At 34.2% G+C, this 24,436-nt stretch overlaps 1 protein-coding gene across 2 annotated transcripts in view; it reads right to left on the bottom strand.

Moving 5' to 3' along the window:
* The window catches only part of TTC6 (tetratricopeptide repeat domain 6), a 248,960-nt gene that overhangs the window by 201,150 nt on the left and 23,374 nt on the right, over positions 1 to 24,436 (bottom strand). For both annotated transcript variants that reach the window (XM_074213416.1, XM_074213417.1), the window contains exons 3-4: positions 5,972 to 6,061; positions 4,475 to 4,678 (exon numbers count right to left, since the gene is read on the bottom strand). In XM_074213416.1, the coding sequence (XP_074069517.1) occupies positions 4,475 to 4,678; positions 5,972 to 6,061 (294 nt within the window). The remainder of the gene's footprint in view (positions 1 to 4,474; positions 4,679 to 5,971; positions 6,062 to 24,436) is intronic.

Below are 24,436 nucleotides of genomic sequence, written 5' to 3'. Positions count from 1 at the left end.
AAAGAGACACTTGAAACAGGGAGAACAATTATGGATCAGAATTGATATGAGCTAGTCAGAGGGTGGAATGAATGAGTGGAGAGAAGGAGCTATGTCTAACAGGTGGTATAAAAGGGAAATAACTAGATTTGACAATAGATGGGATATGTAGGGTAAGTGAATGAGGAATCAAGGATGATGTGACCCTGAGAGCAACTGTCCTCTCTGTAGTAACAGAAATGATAGGAAGAGAGAAAAACTGGGGAGGATACAATGCATTCTGTTTTGGACATGTTAAAATTGATATGTTCCTAGGAATCCAGTTTAAGATGGCCAAAAGGCATATAAGACTGAATTATAGATCTAGGTATAGAGATGATTATTGAATCCATAGGAATTGATGAAATTACCAAGTGGATTATATATAGAGATAAAGGGAATAGAACCTTGGGGAACACATACAGTTGGTGACTGTGAGTTGGATGAAAATTCAGCATAGGGAATTGACAAGTAAAAAAGGAACCAGAAGAGGTTGGTATCATGAAAACATATAGAAGAGAAAATCTGCAGGAAATCTACAGTGTCAAAGGATGGTGAGAAGTCATGAAGGAAAAGTGTTGAGAAACAGCTGTCAGATTTAGGAATTAAGAAATTTTTCACACTTTTGGAGAGAACAGTCTCAGTTGGATGATGAAATCAGAAGTCAGACTGTATGAGCTTTGGAAGGGAGTAAGATGATAGGAAATGAAGATATCTCATATATTAAAATGACTTTCTTAAGTAATTTAGTCAAAAAGGAAGGGGAAGATATAAGATGATAGCAATGATTACAGAACAATTTTTTTTTTAAGGATGGAGGAGATATGGACATGTCTGTAAGCAGCAGAGAAGAAATGACTAGATAGGGAAAAAAAAGAGGAAGATTGGGAATAAGAGTAGGGGAGAATTTGTTGAAAAGACAAAAGAGGATAGGATCCAAGATGCATATAGTAGGGTTAGTCTTGGCAAGGAGGATAACCATCTCTTAAGTAAGATGGGAAGAAAGAGAAGATAGGGAGGAAGATATACCATGAGTGATGTACTAAGGAGAAGATGTAGCTTTAGGGAAATGGTCTCAATTTTTTCAGATAAGTAAGGTCCTCAACTAAAAGTTCATGGGGAGGGTATGGCTGGGAAAACTTGAGGACGGATAAAAAATGTTTTGAATAGTCAATAAGATGAAGGAGATAGTTAATCAATTTGGGGGTAGAGGATATTGTAAAGAGATTTCCTTGATGCAGAGAGAGCCCAGTTTGTCTAGTATCAATGTGTAAATCAGCATTTTTATGTTATTTCTCCTAGATCCATTGAGTAGTATATAAACTAGAATGAAGAAGGTGGGGAGGGGTAGACATATGCAAGATTGGAAGAGCACATGCATTATTATCTTTATTTTACAGACTAAAAACTAAGTCTCTCTAATGCTTTAACTAATTTGTTCATGATGAGTCTATTGGGAAATTTAAGAACAGTCTCCTAAATTTAAACCAACTGCTTTTTTCCACTATGCTATTTTGATTCCAAAGGGCGGGGTCAGATTATGGAGGACCTTGAAAGTTAATCCATATAGGTCTGATGAGGTAAGAAACAAGAGGATATAATGGAGGATTTTTAGAAGACAGATTCTAATTCCACTCCATCACTGATTCAATTCAGCAAGCATTTCTGTAAATAACCATTATGTCCTACTACGCCATAGTCCAGAGAGAAAAAGAAAACTGAAAACCGTTCCTGCCTTTAAAGTTTATACTCAGTCAGTTATCTAGTCAGTCAGCTGGCATTTATTAAGTGCCTGCTATGTGCCTGCCATTCTGTTAAGCCCTGGGGATGATACAAGTAAAGGCAAAAGCCAGTCCCTATTCTCAAAGAGCTCATAGGCTAAGGGAGATAAAGGTGGGAAGACACTATGCAAATAAGTATATTCTAACAGAATATAAATACAGACCAAATTGGAGATCATTTCAGAGGGAAGGCATTAAGATTAAGAAAGACAGTGGGATGAAAGGAAGGGGAAATTCAACATATACCAGATAAAAGTAAATATAAGATAATTTGATGAGCATTAGTAAGATCCAAAAATATTGGAAAGTGAAAAAAAATACTGGAAGTGAAATTTGAGCTGAATCTTGGGGAAAACCAAGGATTCTAATAGGTTAATGTGAAGAGGGAGGAGGTGGATGGAGGATAGAGCCTTTGTAAAGGCATGAAGGAAGAAGATGCAAAGTCAAGTTCTAGGAATGTCAAGTAAGCCTGTTTGGCTAGACCATATGGGTGGGAGTAATATGAAATAAGGCAGGAAAAAGTAGGATAATTCAAGACCCAGTTGAGGTGGCAGCAGTAAGATACCTTAGAAGTACCTTGAATGGAAGTGTGAAGTGGTCAGACCTGTGTTTTAGAAAGATTATTTTGACAACTGTATAGAGGACAGATTGGAGAGGGGATAGTCTAGAAGCAAAGAGACTAGGGGTAATAATAGGGGTAACATGATAAAAGCTTGAATTAAGGTAGTGGTTGTGTAAATGCAAGTGAATGGACATAATGGAAAGAGGTAATGGATGTAAAACTGACAAGACTTAGCAACTAAATTAGATTTTTTTCCAGGAGAAGAAAATGAAGGAGGGAAGAGTTGAGAATTATTCCAAAGTTGCAGACCTGATTAACTAGATTTAGGGGGAAGATATTGAGCTTAATTTTGAACATGCTGAAATTGAGATGCCTAGAGAACACTCATAATGACAAGTACAGTAGGCAGTTAGTGATATGAAACTGGTTTTTTCCACCTTTCATTGTATGTTCAATGATCCTTAAAATATACTACATGATTAATAAATGTTTGCTGATGATATTGGAACACCAATTCATGAGAGAGACTTAAGGAGTGATCTGGAATATAGAGACTTAAATCTGTATAGAGATGATAATTGAATTCAACTCTATGGAACTTGGGGCAATTCACTTAAAACCTCTGGCTTTCAGTTTTCTTCTCGCAAAATGAAAATGTCATCTATACCTTCTAAGATCTCTTCTAAGTCTGAGATTCAATGCTTTGATTAAGCAAGAATCTAGATTATCTTTAAAGTTCATTATAGCTATAAATCTATGATTCCCCAATGATACTAGAGGTGTTCAGAGTTTGAATACCAACTCTGACACTATATGTTTGATTATGCCAAGTAAGGAAGGAAATAGAAAAGATCTGGCAATATGACTCAGTGAATAAAGATTGTGTCTAGTTCTCCTTTGAACCCTTTTTAACTCTTTTGCACTCTCCTTTTCCTCCCAAAACAGTAACAAAAATGCCATATCATTTTTAAAGCAGAGGAAATAAAGAAATCCTCAAAGGAAACACCTCACATTAGGAGTAAGCAAATGAGATTTTCTATTGCAGAAAGTGAAATGAGTTTTTTTACAGAGTATTTTTCCCCTTTTGTTTTTGTAAGGTAATAGGGTTAAATGACTTGTCCAAGGTAATTATTAAGTGTCTGAGAAAAAAAATTGAAAAATTTACAAAAAGTGTCTGAGGCCAGATTTGAACTCAGGTACTCCTAACTCCAGGGCCAGTGCTCTATCCACTGCACCAACTAGCTGCCCCAAATTGTTAATTTTTCTTAAAGAAAAAACACAAAACAACAAAAATAGTGAAGATTTATAGAATGCTTTCATAATATAGATCCACTTGAGTCACATGGCTTAAACCTGGCATAAGAATCAGGTGGCCCATGTAAGCAGGGAAATATTTAGCTATATAATCTCCATTACATGAACTGAGTGAAATGCTGAGTGAAATGAGCAGAACCAGAAGAGCATTATATATACTAATAAAACAACATTGGGTGATAATCAACTATAGTGGACCTGTTCATTTCAGCAGTACAATAATCAAAGACAATTCTAAAAGACTTGTGATAGAAAATATCATCCATATTCAGAGAGAGAACTGTGGAGTTTAAATGAAGACCAAAGCTTACTGTCTTCAATATTTAAAAGTTGTCTTATTTTTATGTCATTTTTTCTCTCTCTAATGCTTTTTCTCCATTTGGATTTGATTCTTCTTTCACAACATAATATGGACCTATGTTTAGCATAATTACACATATAGAACCTATATTGCTTTCTGTCAGAGAAAGGTGGAAGGGAAAGGAGAGGAGAAAAATGTAAAACTCAAAATTTTGTAAAAAAAAAAAAGATTGGTGAAAACTATCAATGCATATTGTTAGAAAAACAAAAAATTAAATAAAAAATAAATAAATAAATAAATAAATTATAATCTCCAAATCATATGGCTTATCTTTTCTCTGAGAAAACAAGTATTGTAGGTATATGCATTTCATGCATTTTTGTCTCAGAGGATGGAAAATGTATAACGTTCTCTTTTTTTTTTGTAGTCAAGGACTACAGATAAATTTTACCTCTGAAGAAAACAACTTTTGCTCAGTAAGAATAAGTTGATTTTTACCTGGAAAGCACCAGGGACCTGCTTTGGAAATTTGCTCTGTGTAGTGTCCAATAGTGAAGGTAATTCACTCAAAATATTGGTATCTAAAACAGTCTGAAGAAGTTCCACGCTTTCTCTCTTGGTTTTTGGCTCTTCAACATGATGTTTATAGTCAATTTCTATAGTATTTAGCTCATCTTCAGTAATTTTTTCAAATTCCTCTGACTAGAGAGAAAAAAATATGTGAGCACTTGACTTTTTCTTTGCCTTATCAACACTTTAATTATGTAACTTCTTAATACCTCATAACAAAATCCCCATTGAGCTATAAAGTTTTGTAATTGAACAAAGTTAAACTTGCTAAAAATTTAGAAAGCAAGGGTCAAAACAAGCTCAAAAAATAAGGGCATGCAAGTGGACTTTGTAATCTTTATTTTATTATTTGTTATTGCTCAAGTTATTACATCTAGAATCTAGTGAAGTCAATTTAATACTGATTTCCCCCTTTCATTACATCTGGGTAATTTTTATTTATTAACATTAACATTAGCATTTATTAATAACCTCTGAGCCCTGTAAAAGTGTTGTGCCTGAGAAAGAGCACAAGATTTGGGGTCAGTAAACTTAGGTTTGAATCCTGGCCTTGTTATTTGCCACCCATGTGATATTGGATCACAATCTATCTCAGTCTTAAGTTTCTTCATCAGTGTAATCAAGGAGGTTGGAGTAGTTTTCCAGATCTAAATAAATGATTCCATAATCACTTACTATTGTCAACTAATACTGACATTAATTGATTCAATTCATAATATATTGACTAGGCAACTAGTTCCAAACTAAAGAGAGGTCAAGGGGTCAAGATAAGTAGAGCTGAAGCTGGTCTCAGGAGATTAGCAGAAGTAAGAGCATTATGGGAGTTTGATTATAATGCTCTGGATATCATTAAAGGGATATAATATTGGCTGGGACAATTAAACATTGCTTCTCATTATACATTGCTCTCTTTTCTTCACTCTATGGACAACCAAACCATCCTCACATAGGATACTGTATCCAGCATCTTTGTAAGCAAAATACACACCTTCTTTATTTCTGCTTCATAAAATTCTTCAGTTTCTTCAAGATACAATTTAAACTCTTATCTTCAGATGCCTCCAGCTATTAGTGGCCTTATTGCCTAACTATCATGTATTTAACTACATTGTACATTTTTTACTCTGTATAATCTAATAAAAGCATAAATTGTTTCCCATGATAATTAAATTTGAGTTGAGGAATTATTTGATTTTTGGATACCCCATTGTATAGCACAGTAACTAATAGAGCTTAATAAATGCTTGTTAATTAATTATTTGTTGTGTCCTTTTCACGTCATGAATTATGAATATAATTTGTAATTGTAATTGTAATTCACTGCACGAACATATTTAAAGCTGATTTCATGGATATGAAATGTTAGATTTGCTTGAATCTAACACAAGACTATAGAAAGGAAAAAATGAAAATCATAAATATTACCACTAGAAATTCTGCAGCCCTTTCTTTCTCTTCTGGCTCTTCATTAACCTCTTCTTCATGCTTACTTAAATGTGTAATTAAAGATACCTCCTTTGGGGAAAAAAAAAGATGGTTAAAATCATTGACATGAATTCTATGGAACAAAGAATGAATCAATATTTTGGTTGGGGGGGGCTGTAGAGCTATGGTTGGAGTACTATTGAGATAAAAGGAGAGTATATTTAGAGGGAATAGATAGGAAAACATCGTGAAGAGATATGATTTGCTTGATGCTTTGGTTATAATTGGAGGAAGTATGTTTGGGGGAAAGGGTATAAATGGTTCATGAAATGATTTGCCTTTGCATGATGCTTTGGCTCATGAGGATTGTGTGCCCATGGAAGTACTTGAAAAGGGATTTAGATATAAAGTGATAATAATTTGATGTAATTCATGACTCTTGAGAAGTATATTTCTAATAAGACAGAAGAGGGGTGGATACTTAGTGACTATGAAGCAATGCTGCTTATCAATCATGCAATCAAGTAATCAACCTTTGAAAACAGTACTTCTACCAGGTCAGATAAAAGGATTATATTTTGACAAAGGGATGTAAGTACAAGACAGGTCAAAGCAAAAAAAAAAGCATTAAAAAAGAATTATACTAAAAGGTTAGGAATTAGTGGATGAATAATACCAGGTAAAGGACGCCTATTATAGTATGTTGGGTTTAAAAATCTATCCTACCTTACAGGGGTGAGGGGAAGGTAAAGAAAAGGGAAGAAGGAAATAATGAAAGAGAAGGCAAAAGCAAAAGTGGAAATAAACAAAGTTAAAATTTAAAAGAAAAGTTAAAAGGGAAAGGGAACAAAACATTGGTGAGGAGGAATAAGAGGAAAGGAATGCAAAAAGAGCAAATAAGGAAATATAACAAAGGTAAATACAGAATTAGTATTCCTAACTGTAAATATGAATGGAATGAAATTCCCCATAAAACAGAAAGAGATAGCAGAAAGGATTAAAAACCTGAATCCTAAAATATGTTGGTTTACAAGAAACAAATTTGAAGCAGAAAGATACACACAGGATAAAGGGAAAAGATTGGAGCAAAATATATTATGCTTTAGCAAAAGTAAAAAAAATCAGGAATTGCAAAGCTGATCACAAAGGGAAAGCAAAAATAGATCTCATTAAAAGGGATAAGGAAACCAAGTCTTCTTAAAAGGCACCATAGGTAATAAAGTTATACATTTTTAACATATATGCACCTAACATAGAATCCAAATTCTTAGAGGAGAAACTAAATGAATTTCAAGGAGACATAGATAGCAAAATTATAATAATAGGGGACCTCAACCTCCCTCTCTCAGAACTAGATAAATCTACCACAAAAAAACAAGGAAGTAAGCTAAGAGGATGAATAAAATCTTAAAATTTGGATATGATATAACTTTGGAGACAACCGAATGGGGATAGAAAAGAATAAAATTGACCATGTACCAGGGCATAAAAATCTTACAATCAAATGCAGAAAGGTAGAAATAAGAGATTGATACTTTTCAGATCATTATATAATACAATTACAAGTAATAAAGAACCATGGAAATGATAAACTAAAAGTTAATTGGAAACTAAATAATTTAATTTTAAAGAATGAATGGATCAAACAACAAATTGCAGAAATAATCATTTTACTCAAGAAAATGATAACAATGAGACATCATACCAAAATTTATGGGATATAGCCAAAGTAGTTTTTTAGGAGAAATTTTATATCTCTAAATACTTATATGAATCAAATGGATAAAGAGGAAATCAATGAATTGGATATGCAACTTAAAAAAGTTAGAAAAAGAACAAATTAAATATTCCTAATCAAATGCCAAATTAGAAATTCTGAAAATCAAAGGAGTTATTAATAAAATTGAAAGCAAGAAAACCTTTGAACCAATAAATAAAACTAAGAGTTGGTTTTATGAAAAAACAATAAAATAGATAAATATTTATTAATCATTTTTTTTTACAAAAAACAGAATACCAAATTACCAGTACCACCAATGAGGAGGAAATTACAAAAGATAATTCAGAGCTATTTTTTCTAGCTGTATTTCATTAAATTTGATAACCTGAGTGAAATGGATAACTATATAAATACAAACTACCCAAATTAACAGAAGAAATAAAATACTTGCATAAGCTCATTTCAGAAAAAGAAATTGAAGAAACAATCAATAAACAATCAATAAACTCCCTAAGAAAAAGTCTCCAAGTCAGAGGGATTTACAAGTGTATTTTACCAAACATTTAACAAACAATGAATTCTAATTCACATAAACTATTTTTAAAAATAGGTGTTCTAGGGGCGGCTAGGTGGCGCAGTGGATAAAGCACCAGCCCTGGAGTCAGGAGTACCTGGGTTCAAATTCGGTCTCAGACACTTAATAAATTACCTAGCTGTGTGGCCCTGGGCAAACCACTTAACCCTGTTTGCCTTACAAAAAAAAAGCCCTAAAAAAATAGGTGTTCTGCCAAATTCCTTTTATGACACCAATATGATGCTTATACGTAAACTAGAAAGTGTCAAAACAAAGAAAATTATGGACCAATCTCCTCAATGAACCTTGATGCAAAAATCTTAAATAAAATTTTAACAAAGAGATTACAAGTTATTACTAGGATAATATCCCATGATCAGGCAGGATTTATACCAGGTAGACAGGGATGGTTCAATATTTTTTTAAAATTTTATTTAAGGTAATGGGGTTAAGTGACTTGCCCAAGGTCACACAGGTAATTATTAAGTGTCTGAGGAGATTTGATCTCAGGTCCTCCTGACTCCAGGGCCAGTGCTCTTTCCATTGCTTCACCTAGCTGCTGGAATGGTTCAAGATTAAGAAAACATTCAACATAATAGAACAAATCAATAACATTACCAACAGAAATCATATAATTATCTCAATAGATGGTGGAAAAGTCATTGATAAAATATAACCTATGTTATGTAACATATAACATTAAAACATGTTATATAACATATAACATTAATAACACTAGAGCATGAAGCTAGCATACTCCCAGAGTTTTTCCCCATACAAAGCTAAATGAAGTCTGCACAGACATTAAAGATAATAGATCCCACCAAAAAAAAGAGACAGATCCAAATAAGTTTTCAATGGTAGACAATGTGGAGGAACTTCAGTGAAGGTCTGTCTCTTTGGGGGGAAAGGGAAAGTAAAGCCCAGCTGGGCAAAAGAGTGAGAAAGCCAGAAGGAAACTTTTAGCTGCAGTATAGTCCAGGTTCCAGTTCTGAAAGCTTGACAATAGCATAGATCCTGACAACTATATAGCAAGCCAGCAAGAGGGTCCCAGTCCCAACAAAGTCTGAACCCTGGGAAAACTGGGGCAAAAGACAGGGCTAGGTTGGGAACAAACCACTCATAGGCAGAACCTAGACCTAAAGGAGGAAACAAACCTCTGCAAAGGCAAGACCTGGACTGCATAGGCAACATCATGGCCAACAATAAGTCAGGGAGTAGATCCCAGCTCCAGCATAAAAAGCTTGAATCTATACTCCCTATACCCCAGGAGTAGAGTTCAAACAATAAAGATAAGCAAAAACCCTAAAAGAGCCCTTACTATATAAAGCTACTATGCAGATAAAGATGATAACAATGTGACCTCAGAAGAAGAAAGAGGTGAAAAATTACTTACAGGAGAAGTCTCAAAAGGATCTGTGAACTGGACTCAAATCCAAAAGCTCACAGAAGAGCTAAAAAAAAGAATTTAAAAACCAAAGAAGAAAGGAAGAAGAAAAATGGAAAAAAAGAAATGAGAGTCTTGCAGGAAAATTAAGAAAAATTGACCAAAGAAATTAATTCTTTAAAAGTAAAAATAATCAACTGGAAAGGGAATGCAATTCAACAGAGGAAAATTAACTAACTAGAAAAGCAAAAGCTAATTGAAGAAAATAAAACTGTAAAAATTAGAATTGGACAAATAGAAACCAATGAATCTAGGAGATTACAAGATTCCATCCAACAAAGCAAAAAGGGTAAAAAAAAATTGAAGAAAATATAGAGTATCTTTTAGGAAAAACAAACAGCATGGAAAATTGATCCAGGAGAGATAATTTATGAACAATCAAGACTACTAGAAAGCCTAGATCAAAATAGGACTCTAGAAAACTTCTTTCAGGAAATCATCAGGGAAAATTGTTCAAATCTGCTGGACTAAGAAGACAAAATAGCCATTGAAAGAATACACAGAGCTTCTTCAGAAAAAGATCCCAGGATAAAAATTCCAAGAGTGATCATAGCCAAACTCCAGAATTTCAAATAAAGAAGAAAATACTGCAAGCAGCAAAAAAAAGAAGCAATTTAAATATAAAGGAAACACAACCAGAATTACACAGGAGTTATCAGTTTCCTTATCAGTTTCAACACTGAAGGACAGGACGGAAGGACATGGAATATTATATATCAGAGGGCAAAGGGCCCCAAACTATACCAAGAATATACTATCCAGAAAATTCAGCATATTCTGTTAGGGAAAAGATGCATATTTCACGAAATAGAGGACTTCCAAATTTCCTGATAAAAAGACCATAACTGAAAAGAGATCTTCAACTACAAGACTCAAAGCAATGCATAAAAAGATAAATGAAAAGCAGGGAAAAAAAACAAAAAACAAATGTTAGTCAGGAACATCAAATTGTATACAACCCAATAAAGGAAGATATAATATGTGTAACTCTTGAGAATTGTATTTCTCTTAGGCTAGTTAAAGGGTTGAATATAATTGAAGAGATTGGATTTAGAGGGTATGGGTACGGATATGGTTGGTTCTTGCCTTTTCATTGAACAAGACCACATCACTATGCTTGAGACAAAAAGCCCAGATGAAAAACTGGAATGTTTACTCTAAACTTAAGTGTCATAGTCTCCTTTGACCTAATTTAATCCTGTCTTACTCATAAAAAAGTAATTTCTCTCATAAGGACATGCTATATGCTGGGTGGTCCAGTTACAGTTTCTCCCATATCTTACAATCAAGTGTAAAATTCTTGAGCCCTTCAGAGTGTCCCAGTTCTTAGAGCACTTGTAGACTCTATAGTTAATTAAATCAGAAGTGACTTTAGGGGCAGAGGGAACCTACTTTGAAGGGTAAGATTTAATCCATACTTCAGGTTTAAGTTCCATGGTTGGGGAACTAAAGGGAGTAAATGTGGAAGCCAGTATGCTTGGAGGGTTGGGACAAATATTAATGAAACAATTTGGCTTTGCATGATACTTTGTCTCATGAGGATTATGTGTTCTTGGAGGATAATTGAAAAGGTGATAGGGTATAAAATGATTATAATTAGATGTTATTCATGGCTCTTGAGAAATGTATTTCTAATGAGACAGAAGAGGGGAGGGTGCTGGTAACTATGTGGCAATACTGTGTATCAAATAATTGAGCAATCAATCAATCAACTTGGATTATACTTTGATTAAAAGTACTATGATCTTACCAATTAATCAAGCAATCAATTAATCAAACCTTTGATTGATAGTATTTCTATTGATAATTAACACTAGAAAAAGAGGCACAAAGACTTATAATAATAAAGGGAATGGAGGGAGGGTATGAACACTGAGTAAATTCTATTCAATAATTTTGATCCAGAGATGGAGTAAAATACATTCCTAATTGGGTTTAAAAATCTATCCTACTCTACAGAAAGTTGGGGGGAGGGGAAGGGAAAGAAAAGGGAAGAAGGAATTAATAAAAGGGAAGACAAAGGTATAAGTGAAAATAAATTGAAAGTTAGAATTTAAAATAAAAATTAAAGGGGAAAAGGAGTAAAATTTTGGTGAGGAGGATTAAGAGGAAAGGAAAGAGAAAAATACAAATGGGGAAAGACAGCATGGAGGGAAATACAGAATTAGTAATCATAACTATAATGTGAATGGAATGAACTCTCCCATAAAACAGAAGAGAATAGCAGAATGGATTAAAAACTGAAACCCTGAGAAACACATTTGAAGCAGAGAGATACACACAAGATGAAGGTAAATAACTGAAGCAAAACATACTATGCTTCAGCAGAAAGAAAAAATCAGGGGTAATGATCCTGATCTGAGATAAAGAAAAAGCAAAAATCAATCTCATTAAAAGAGATAAGGAAGGAAACTACATCTTCTTCAAAGGCAGGCACCATTGGCAATGAAACTATATCATTAAACATGTATGCATCTAGTGGTATGGCATCCAAATTCCAAGGAAACATAGACAGCAAAACTTTAAGAGAGAGACCTCAACCTCCTTCTCTCAGAACTTGATAAAGCTAAACATAAAAAAAATAATAAGGAAGTTAAGAAGGCAAATAAAATCTTAGATATAACTTTGGAGACAACCGAATGGAGATGGAAAAATGGACCTTTTTCTTTGTAATACATGGCACCTATACCAAAACTGACCATATCCTAGGGCATAAAAACCTTATAATCAAATGCAGAAAGGCAGAAATAATAAATACATACTTTTCAGATCATGATGCAATAAAAATTACATGTTATAAAGGGTCATGGAAAGATAAACCAAAAATTAATTGGAAATGAAATAATTTAATTTTAAAGACTGAGTGAATCAAACAACAAATCATAGAAATAATCAGTCATTTCAACCAAGAAAATGATGAGACAGCATACTAAAATTTATGGGATGCAGCCAAAGTAGTTTTTAGGGAAAATTTTATATCTCTAAATCTCTAATATATATCTTTTTATATCTCTAATCTCTCTATGAATCAAATAGAGAAAGAGGAGATCAATGAATTGGGTATGCAACTAAAAAACCTAGAAAAAGAACAAAGATTTCTAATTAAATATAAAATTAGAAATTCTGAAAATCAAAGGAGAGATTAATAAAATTGAAGAGTTGGTTATATTAAAAAAACCAATAAAATAGATAAAACTGTGGTTAATCTGATCAAAAAAGAAAGAGATAAACAAATTACCAGTATCAAAAATAAAAAGAGTGAAATAACCACCAAAAGGAGGATATTAAAAAGATAATTTTGAAGCCATTTTGCCAAACTGTATACCAATCAATTTGATAACTTGAGTGAAAACAATGAATATTTACAAAAGTATGAACTATCCAGATTAACAGAAGAGGGGAAAAAGTACTTAACCCCATTTCAAGAAAAAGTAACTGAAGAAATCATCAATAAAGTGAATTCTAGCAAACATTTAAGGAAAAATTAATTCCTATTCTACATAAACTATTTCAAAAAATAGGAGTTCTGACAAATTCTTTTTATGACAACAATATGGTGCTGATACCTAAATGAGGAAAAACCAAAAGAAAGAAAATTATAGATCAATCTTCTTAATGAATATTAATGCAAAAATCTTCAATAAAATTTTAGCAAAGAAATTACAAGTTATTACTAGGATAACACACAATGTTCAGGTAGGATTTATACAAGGTAGGCAGGGATGATTCAATGTTAGGAAAACACTCAATATAATTGAACATAGCAATAACAAAATCAGCAGAAATGATTATCTCAACAGATGCTGAAAAAGCCTTTGATAACATACAACATCCATTTCTATTAAAAACACTAGAAAGTATAGGAATAAATGGAATTTTCCTTAAAATAATAAGTACCGTCTCTTTAAAACACCAAGAAATGTTAATTATATGTAATGGGGATAAACTAGGAGCTTTTCCAATATTATCAGGGGTCAAACAAGGATGCCCTGAATAACCACTGTTACTATTCAAAACAGTATTAGAAATGTTAGTTTTAGCAATAAGAGAAGAAAAAGAAATTGAAAGTATCACAATTGGCAATGAGGAAGTAACGCTTTCACTCTTTGCAGATGCTATAATAATATACTTAGAGGATCCAAGAAAATCATCTTAAAAATTACTTGAAACAATTAACAAATTCAACAAAGGAGTAGGATATAAAATAAACTCACATAAATCAACAGTATTTCTATATAAGAATAACAAAATCCAAAGGCAAGGAGAGATAGAAAGAGAAATTCCATTTAAATTACATACAGACTATATTACATACTTAGTAATCTACTCCCAAGGCAAACCCAGAAACTGTATGAGCATAACTACAAAGCACTTTTCACACAAATAAAATCAGATCTAAAAACTGGAAAAATGTCAGTCGCTCAGTTAGGTTAAGTTAATATAATAAAAATGACAATTCTACCAAAATTAAATTACTTATTTAGTGCCATCCCAATCAAACTACCTAACTATTTTATCAAGTTAGAAAAAATAGTAACAAAATTCATCTGGAGCAACAAAAGGTCAAGGATATCAAGGAAATTGATGAAAAATATAAAGGAAGGTGGCCTAGCTCTACCAGATCTAAAACTATACTATAAAGTGGCAGTCATCAAAACTGCCTGGTACTGGTTAAGAAATAGAATAATGGATCAGTGGGTTAGGATAGGTTCAAAAGAAACAGTAATAATTGAGTACAGTAATCTATTGTTTGACAAACCCAAAGACATTAGCTTGTGGGACAAGAACTCACTATTTGACAAAACTTGCTGGGAAAACAGAAAAATAGCATGGCAAAAATTAGGCACAGATCCACATTTCACAACCTATACCAAAATAAGGTCAAAATGGTTATAGGATCTAGATATAGAGTTAGACCCCATAGACCAAGAAATACTCTATCTGCCAGATCTAAGGAAAGGGCAGAAATTTATGACCAAATAAGAAATAGAGTACATTATAAAGTGCAAAATGGATGATTTTGACTATATTAAATTAAAAAGATGTTACACTAATAAAACCAATGCTGCAAAAATTTGAAGGAAAATGGAAAGCTGGGAAGCAATTTTCACAGCTAGGGGTTCTGATAAAGGTCTCATTTCTAAAATAGAGAACTGCATCAGATTTATAAGGTTACAAGTCATTCCCCAATTGATAAATGGTCAAGGGATATGAACATACACTTTTTAAATGAAAAAATTAAAACTATATTTAATCAAATGAAAATGATCCAAATCATTACTGATTAGAGAAATGCAAATTAAAATAACTATGAGGTTCCACCTCACACCTATCAAATTGGCTAAGATGATAAAAAGGAAAAAATGATCAGTGTTGGAAGGATTGTGGGAGGATTGGGATATTTGACAGTAATCACCATTACTATTCAATTTAGTATCAGAAATGTTAGATTTAGCAATAAGAAAAAGAAATTAAGGAATTAAAGGAATTAAAGTTGGTAAGGGGGAAGCAAAACTTTCACTCTTTGCAGATGAACTGATGGTATATTTAAAGAACCTGAGAAAAATCATCTTAAAAACAATTAACAAATTCAGCAAAGGAGTAGGATATAAAATAAACCCACATAAATCATCAGTATTTCTATATATGAACAAAAAAAATCCAAGGGCAAGAAATAGAGAAATTCCATTTAAAGTAGCTGCAGACAACATAAAATATTTGTTTATCTACCTCCCAAGACAAACCCAGAAGTCATATGAACACAATTACCAAACATTTTTTTCTACACAAATAGTCAGATCTAAACAACTGGAAAAATATTAATTGCTCATATTTAGGTCAAGCTAACATAATAAAAATGAAAATTCTATCCAAATTAAATTACTTATTTAGTGCCATCCTAATCAAACTACCAAATAACTATTTAATGAGCTAGAAAAAATAGTAACAAAATAAATTTGGAGCAACAAAAGGTCAAGAATGTCAAAGGAACTGATGAAAAGGTAAAAGAAGGTGGTCTAGCTCTACCAGATCCAAAACAATACTATTAAGTGGTGGTCATCAAAATTAAGCAATAAGAAATAGAATAATGGATCAGTGGGTTAGGATAGGTACAAAAGAAGCAGTGGTAAATGATTATAGTAATCTGTTGTTTGATAAACCCTAAGACATGAGCTTCTGGGATAAGTACAAAAATTGTTGAAAATTGGAAAATAGTATGGCAAAAACTTGGCATCAACGCACATCTCACACCCTATAGCAAAATAAGATCAAAATGGAAAAAAGATTTAGATATAAAGGGTGAAACCATAGACCAATTAACAGATCAAGAAATAGTCTGTCAGATCTATGGGAAGGAGAGAAATTCATGACCAAACAAGAAATAAAGTGCATTATAAATTGCAAAATAGATGATTTTGACTATATTAAATCTAAAAGTTTTTGCACTAATAAAACCAATGCTGCCAAGATTAGAAGAAAGTCGGGAAACAATCTTCACAGCTTGGGGTTATGATAAAGGTCTCATTTCTAAAATTATATAGAGAATTTTTATCAAATTTATAAATTTACATTTAATTCCCCAGTTGAAAAGGATATGAACAGGCAGTTTTTTGAATAAAGAAATTAAAGCTATATGAAAAAATGCTCCAAATCATTACTGATTAGAAAAATGCAAATTAAAACAACTATTAGATGCCACCTCACATCTATCAGATTGGCTAAAATGGAAAAAAGATAAAATGATCAGTGCTAGAGAGATTTGGGAGAACTGAGACATTTATGCATTTTTGGTGGAGTTGTGAACTAATCCAACCATTCTGGAGAGCAAAATGGCACTATGCCCAAAGAGCAATTAAACTGACCTTTGATCCAGTAATACCAATACTAAGTCTACATCCAGAAGAAATCATAAAAAATGGGAAAAGTCTCACATGTTCCAAAATATTCATAGCACTCTTTTTTGGTAGTGGCAAAGAATTCAAAATTGAGAGGATGTCCATCAATTGGGGATTGGCTGAACAAGTTATGGTCCATGAATATTAGGGAGTAACATTGTTCTATAAGAAACCATGAAAGGTTGAACTACAGAGAAGAATGGAATGAATTACAGGAACTGATGCTAAGTGAAGGGAACAGAATCAAGAGAATGTAGTATACATTAACAATAACACTGTGAGTTGATCAACTGTGATGGATGCAGCTTCCCTCAGCTCATAGAGCTAGGACAACCTTGAGAGATCTATTATGGACAATGTCATCCATATCCAGATGAAGAAAACAAAACAAAACAAAACAAAATAAAAAAGCTACAGAATTTGAATGAACACTATGTTCATGTTTTAAATATTTCTCTTTAAGTTTTTCCTTCCTATTCCAGGGTTTTCTTTCTTTTCCCTTAGTTTTTAATTCCTTATATGAAAAATGACTAATATTATAAACATGATATGCACAAATGTATATATATAATGTTCACTAGAATGTTTATCGCTGAGGGGAGGGGGTATGGGAAGGGAGGGTAGAAAGAATTCTGTAACTTATAAGTTTGGATGTGGATGAATGTTGAAAAGCTTTTATATAGGGGCGGCTAGGTGGCGCAGTGTATAGAGCACCAGCCTTGGAGTCAGGAGTACCTGGGTTCAAATCTGACCTCAGACACTTAATAATTACCTAGCCATGTGGCCTTGGGCAAGCCACTTAACCCCATTGCCTTGAAAAATCTAAAAAAAAAAAAGCTTTTATAACATGTAAATGGAAAAATATCAATAAGAAAAAAAAGTATGCCCTTATAGTTGGGGGAAGAAAAAGAAAAAGGAAATAAAATTTCTACTTTTCCTCACCTCAGAGCACTGGAAGGTTAAGTGACTTGCCTAGGGTCACACAGCCAGAATGAGTTAGAAGCATTACTTTAATCCAAATCTTCCTCCCTTCAAGTACATTTCTCAGTGAATTTTATATACATGCTGCCTCTCAAGTTCCTAAAAACATTGTCTGAAGCTTGGATGCAGCATTAAGCAGAGGCAATTAGGAATCTAGAAGGGAAGACTGAATGCTTCACCAGCACATGCTGGTTAGGGGTCCATAATTGAGAGAGAGAGAGAGAGAGAGAGAGAGAGAGAGAGAGAGAGAGAGAGAGAGAGAGAGAGAGAGAGAGAAGAATTTTAACAACTTCCAAAAGCAGAAAGAATACATTAATGAGAAGCATTCCTAGGATTAAAGTGAATATATAATTACTATTGTGAGCCATACAGAGACTGTACCATTATAATTCCCTTAGTTGTGAAGCCAGATTTGAAAGAAACTCTCCCTTAAACACCAAGGTAATAAGAATGAGTGAGTTACTAGAGTGTGACTTAGGGCTCAAGGAAGGTGTGAGTCCCAGACTCTGCTCATGCAAAGAAGAGGAGAGTAAAGAAACTAAATTCCTGCTCCACTCCACCCCATCCCAACCAAATATTGCCTGTCATTTTGTCATTGTCAATTATTTTTTTTTCTTTTTGGGGTATCCTTTGTTCTTTTACTGATGTTTTATAGCCTAATTTATTTTAATCCTATTTCCTATTTTAATTAAGACAGCTACATTTCTCCAAGATAAAAGCTCTATACAACTTGACCTCAATCTATCTTTCCAAGTTCATGGGAACATTAATCCTCTTCCTGCACTTGGCAATTCAATCAAACTGACCTTTTCTCTTTTTTCATATACAACATTGTCTCCCTTTCCCTCATTTTTGCTTTGGTCATCTTCTTTTCTAGAATATATTTCCTCCTCACCTCTTGTAAGGAGTACAGTAGTGGCTCAGATTATAAATAAAGAAGGCCCAAAGGAAGTATGAAAAGAGAAAAGAAAAGAAAAGGGAATGGGGGCGGGGGTAGGCCACCATTTCTCTCTTGAATCTCTCAAGCATCAGCCAGCAACTTGTCCTGAACTTCACTTGTTCAAATATCCTACTCCTGGCCCACCCCAATGATTGGCCCTAGTGGATCCAGATAAAGATGCCACAAAAAAAAAAATCATCCTCCTGCATCCTGATGCCAGAGACCCCCTGACATGCACGGACTTCCCAATCACTTTTGCACTGTGTGATTATTCACCCCTTCCACTCTAAAGCTTGCCTGCTTTACTTCTCCTTGTCTGCATATTTTCATGTTGTATTTGTATCTCTCAGCATGAGCAGTTCTCGCTTTAAAAGTATGAGCCAGTTGTCTAGACTTATGACTCATCCAGCAGACACCAATATAATCCAAAATTTTCACTTAAAAAAAGTAGAAATCAAGAGTTGGAGTCAGGAATGATGTACCACCTGCCTGCTCTCCTCCAAACACCATGGTTGTGTCTAGAGGCCTGTTCCAACCAATGTTCCTTCAACTTTTCTTCCAGTAACATAAGATAAATGAAACTGAGGCTACTATTTTCCAAATATCCCCTGATCTGTGTTGACACCTTTACCTCACTCATAACAGAGCTTACTACCTACTACTTGAAGCTGTTCTTGATCTCCACACCTGCTAGTATTCTTATTCCCAAATTATATTTAACTATTTTGTATTTATTCTCATATTCATTCTGTCCTTGTTTTCTTTCCTATTACAATATAAGCTCCTCATGCAAGGAGGGATTGCCTACCAATAACACTTGGTACATAACATAAGTGTTTTTATCTGGAGGTTTTTGTTTTCTTTTCTTTTAATATTGGTAGCATTTGTTCTACTAAACTGGTCATTTCCCTCTATCACAATCTTTTGTAATATAGAATAATAAAGAAAAAACTTCCTATTGAATGCTGCTAATAATGCAAGAAGTACATACTGATGAAACTAGATTTGATACTTTGATTTGAATATTAGGAATATGAATGCAAATCTCTATTGCTGTCTTATTGGTTAAATGCTAAGTGTGCATTCTATGATTCATTACTTCTCTGTCACTACATATATGCTTCCTGTCTAGTGCTTCAACAATATCCATTTCTTAAGTTGATCACACCAAAGCCAGGGCAAAATAGATAGACTACTATAAACAAGTTTTGTAAATTATCAGATCCATTTAATCACTCTAAAAATCTTGGTCCAATCACAGGGGCAAAACCCCAATTCTAGATAGAAGAATTCAGCAATAAATCTGCAACCTAAAGATGGGACAACTAATCAAGAAAACTGAAAGCAAAATAGGCAAAAATTAGAAATCTTATAGGCAGATGAAAATTATGTTAAATGTCAACATTAATAGTTATTTCACATGACCAACAACAAATTGGTGGTGCTATGTTCAGAGATAGAGTAGAATACTTGCCTTCTCCCTTTTAATGGAACTCTAACTCCGTACTTGCATTCATAGATTGGGATCATTTCTTGGAGATGCTGGCCCCAAAGGACAGAGGTCAGACACCTTTTCTAATTTTATGATTCCTCCAACCCAGAAACCCAAGGAGAATCTCATAAAGTTTGATTTGCTTTGTTTAGTCACCTGGACAAAACCGTAGGAACAGAAAACAAGAGAGGTAGTCCCAAGACCCGAGATAATGACTCAGGCTCTCTAGAGCCTTTGATTGCTCTAGCAGCCATGTAGGAGCAGTGGTTATTTATGCTAGTGTAAGTGACTTATTACAGGAAGTCTCATAGAAACACAGTATTAAAAACACAAAACAAAACAAAATCTGGGTAAGAGGAAGGATTGACTAAAAAAAACCCTTTGGATTTGTAGTGGTGTCTAGTTTGGGGAGAGAGAAAAGTAAGATGAAATCAGGTCACATGTACAGGAAGGTTAGAGGGTTTTTCACTTATAGATACAGGTAAAGATGGGATTTTGGGGATTCTCAAAGAGAACAAAGGACAACTAGGTGATTTAATGGCTAATGTACTGGGATAGAAATCAAGGAGACTCATTTTTCTGAGAACAAATCTGATCTAAGATACTGTGTGACCCTCAGTAAATTACTTAACCCTCTTTGTTCCTCCTCTGTACACTGAACTGGAGAAGGAAATGACAAAGCACTACAATATCCTTGCCAAGAAAACTCCAAAAGGGGTCAGGAAGAGAATAAACAACAAAGGAAAGAGAAAGAGAGTGCTGTTGTCTCATGAAAGTTGATATCTTCACATCTGAGTTTCTTTCCTCACAACAGATAAATTCTAATGGATAAGTGAAGTTTGACTGTTTTTTTTAAATTTTTTTTTATTAAAGATATTATTTGAGTTTTACAATTTTCCCCCCAATCTTACTTCCCTCCCCCCATGGAAAGCAATCTGTCAGTCTCTACTTTGTTTCCATGTTGTACATTGATCCAAATTGAGTGTGATGAGAGAGAAATCATATCCTTAAGGAAGAGACAAGAAGTCTAAGAGGTAACAAGATCAGACAATAAGATATCTGCTTTTTTCTAAGTTAAAGAGAATAGTCCTTGAACTTTGTTCAAATTCCACAGCTCTTTATCTGGATACAGATGGCACTGTCCTTTGCAGACAGCCCAAAATTGTTCCCGATTGTTGCACTGATGGAATGAGTGAGTCCTTCAGGGTTGATCATTGCCCCCCATGTTGCTGTTAGGGTGTACAGTGTTTTTCTGGTTCTGCTCATCTCACTCAGCATCAGTTCATGCAAATACCTCCAGGCTTCCCTGAAATCCCATCCCTCCTGGTTTCTAATAGAACAATAGTGTTCCATGACATACATATACCACAGTTTGCTAAGCCATTTCCCAACTGAAGGACATTTACTTGATTTCCAATTCTTTGACACCACAAACAGGGCTGCTATAAATATTTTTGTACAAGTAATTTTACCCTTTTTCATCATCTCTTCAGGGTATAAACCCAGTAGTGGTATTGCTGGGTAAAAGGGTATGCACATTTTTGTTGCCCTTTGGGCATAGTTCCAAATAGCTCTCCGGAAAGGTTGGATGAGTTCACAGTTCCAACAACAACAACAGTGTAATAGTTTGACTATATTTTTTAATTGTGGGCATTTGCCTGACTTTTTTGATTGGTTTTTAAAATTCTCTTAAGGAATGTATTTGCTGATTTAATATGATTACTCACAAACACTTGTGTTTGACTTTATCTTTCTGTTGCCAATGTCCCTTTGTTTGTGAAATGAGACTGCAATGAGAACCACACAGGAAAGAAAGATTTTAACTAGTACAAAAATGGGAGCTCAATTCTAGTTAGAGAGTTTTGCTTTCTAACTAGGAGCAAAGCATGAGTCATTTTGCAACTACACCTTCCAAATGCTGAATTACTACAAAAACAGACTATTTTAGAATAAATCTGCCTTGAAGACAAGAGTCCATGCTTTATACTACATAGGAGATGGGAGGGAAAACTATATGTCCACCAGCAGAAACATTCCTTTTAGGTTCTACTGAAGGGGGCACTTCCAGGCACAATAGTGAACACTCTCTGAGACAGTTTTGACTCAACATCCTACCTGCACCCTCAATGTGTGAAGAAAGGGACACATGAAATTTAACTAGAAACTCTGATGGCACACATCTTTTATCAAGGGGTCTACCAGGACAAATATAGCACCAGATGGGGCCCATCTCTAAGGAAAACACATGTGATGCTAGAAGGCTTCCAGATACAGGCATATTTCAATAGGAAGTACTGTGCTAAATACTGTAGAAGATCTGCTTCCTATACTCAAATATCTTGGAATCTTAACTATGGAAACAAGATATTTGAGTATAGGAAGGAGATCATCTACAGAAAGAAACTTAGAGGTCAATTAGGCTAACCTCTACTTTTTGAGGTAACAAAGGACAAGAATTTGAATGACTAACTGTATTAAATGTACTGTACTAAATGTAAATGTACTGTATTAAATGCTCTTAAACCTTAAAACTTTTAATGATCTTATTTTGAAAACAGCATTGCTGTTCATTTGACATTTTAGAACATTCCAAACATCTGTTAACTTTTAGTTTTAACTCCCTAATTTTAAGGGAATGTTACCACACTGATACTAGCCATGGTCATATTTTCAAATTTAGCACTTAAGCAATTCAGCCTTTCTTCATGCCAATAACATTTACTGAGAGAGAGAGATCTATCCCTAAATTTAACAGTTTAAGCTTCTGCAACTAGTTTTAGGGACTTCTGTGAGGAATAAACTGGAAAAAGAAAGTTAGACTACACCTTGTATTCATACCATGTGGGAGGAAGTACTGCGGTGGAGCCTGTGATTTCTGAACACTTGGCACTCCTATGTCCCCATTGTCCTTAACCCTGTGAGCTCCACCTGGGTGTGAAAGGGGCTAGAAGCTGAGGAGTGACTCTTTTCCCCCAACTGAGAATTAAACGTCAATTAGCCTGCAGAACTGCCAGAGACAGCCTACCTCTGTCCCCTGAATATTAAAAAGGATTAGCTGGATGCACATGTTTCCAAGAAGCTGATGGACAATCTCTCAACCTTCTCTAGGAGAAAGTAATGATTCAGAGAAGAAGCAAATTCTATTCTCTATCACAGGCAGCTCAGGCAACTGTTTCCTTACAAATAATTTACTGTACAATGTTCATTATTATTTATGAATATTTCCCTTCCATTAAAGAAAAATCAGGTTGTTATGAAATCCCTGTCAAAGGTGATAAATGAAACTAAGTGTCAGAGACTCAGGAAGAGGTTTATCCAGCTTCAGCTTGGCTAAAGCATGAGGGTGAAAGTCACTGATCCCATATGGAAGTCCCACAAGCAAAAGAGAAATATGTATATCATTAAGCACTCAGGAGAGACTACTGAAAATGAGTGTTCCGTGAATTACCACACTCATTTCATTATTCAAATCTTCCTACTGTACTGAGAATACAATAAGAGAGAGTGGCTAGGAATTAATATGTAAGCCACTTGGAGAGGAAGAAAAGGAGGAGGAAAAACTTAAAAAACAAGAACAACCAAAACTCTCATGAGAAAAAAAAAGGTATGCCCACAGATAAATTGATTGCTATCTTAACTCTGGGAAAGACACGTTACAGGTAAGACCAAGGCCAGAACCTCTTATGCCAGAGAGAGATTGTGGATTTAAGATCAATTTTTCTCAGGACAAACAGCAATGGAAGGCTTAGACTAACCAAGTGTCAGTATGTTATCTTGCTGTCAGTCTCTTGACCTTATACAGGGTTAATTGAGGAAAAAGCTCAGCAAGAGGAAAATCCTATTCCCATTGCAGGAGTAATATGTAGATTGTTCCCAAAAAGTGACTCATAGAATCCATTGCACCAACACTCAACCATCCACAGAATAATCTAGGAAGATTTTTTTTATGATTGAAGAAAACATTTTTAAAGACCTATTCATAGTCAGTGTCAACAACACAGTCAGATAGTTCATATGTATTACCTACAGTGGTGATATTGAAGAAGCATGAAAAAGTACAAATCTATGTAATAAACCAGACTTTGAACTAACTGTTTAAAATCCTTATAAGCCATTTGAAATAGTGTTAGCAAGCAACCATTTAAATTCTTTTTCAGTTGTCTTGGCTCATGTGCTAGAACTGGCTATTTCAATCCAAGAAAGTCTTTGGTCCATGCAGATGCTGTCCTGAGGGCTTGAGAGTTGTCTTGAACCAAGAAAGTTATGCTCACCTGAAACTAATTGCATTCTCCAGCCTATGTCTAACTAATAGGAAAGCTGCCTTTGAAAAGTTCAAAAATCACATTTTGGGACAAAATTCCAAGTGCAGTCTGACAGCAGTCAATAAAATATTTTGACTAGTGCTAAGTTAGATT

This window comes from Macrotis lagotis, chromosome 1 (genome assembly GCF_037893015.1).
Source record: "Macrotis lagotis isolate mMagLag1 chromosome 1, bilby.v1.9.chrom.fasta, whole genome shotgun sequence".
Taxonomy (NCBI): Eukaryota; Metazoa; Chordata; class Mammalia; order Peramelemorphia; family Peramelidae; genus Macrotis; species Macrotis lagotis.
This window is presented reverse-complemented; position numbering and strand designations above follow the sequence as displayed.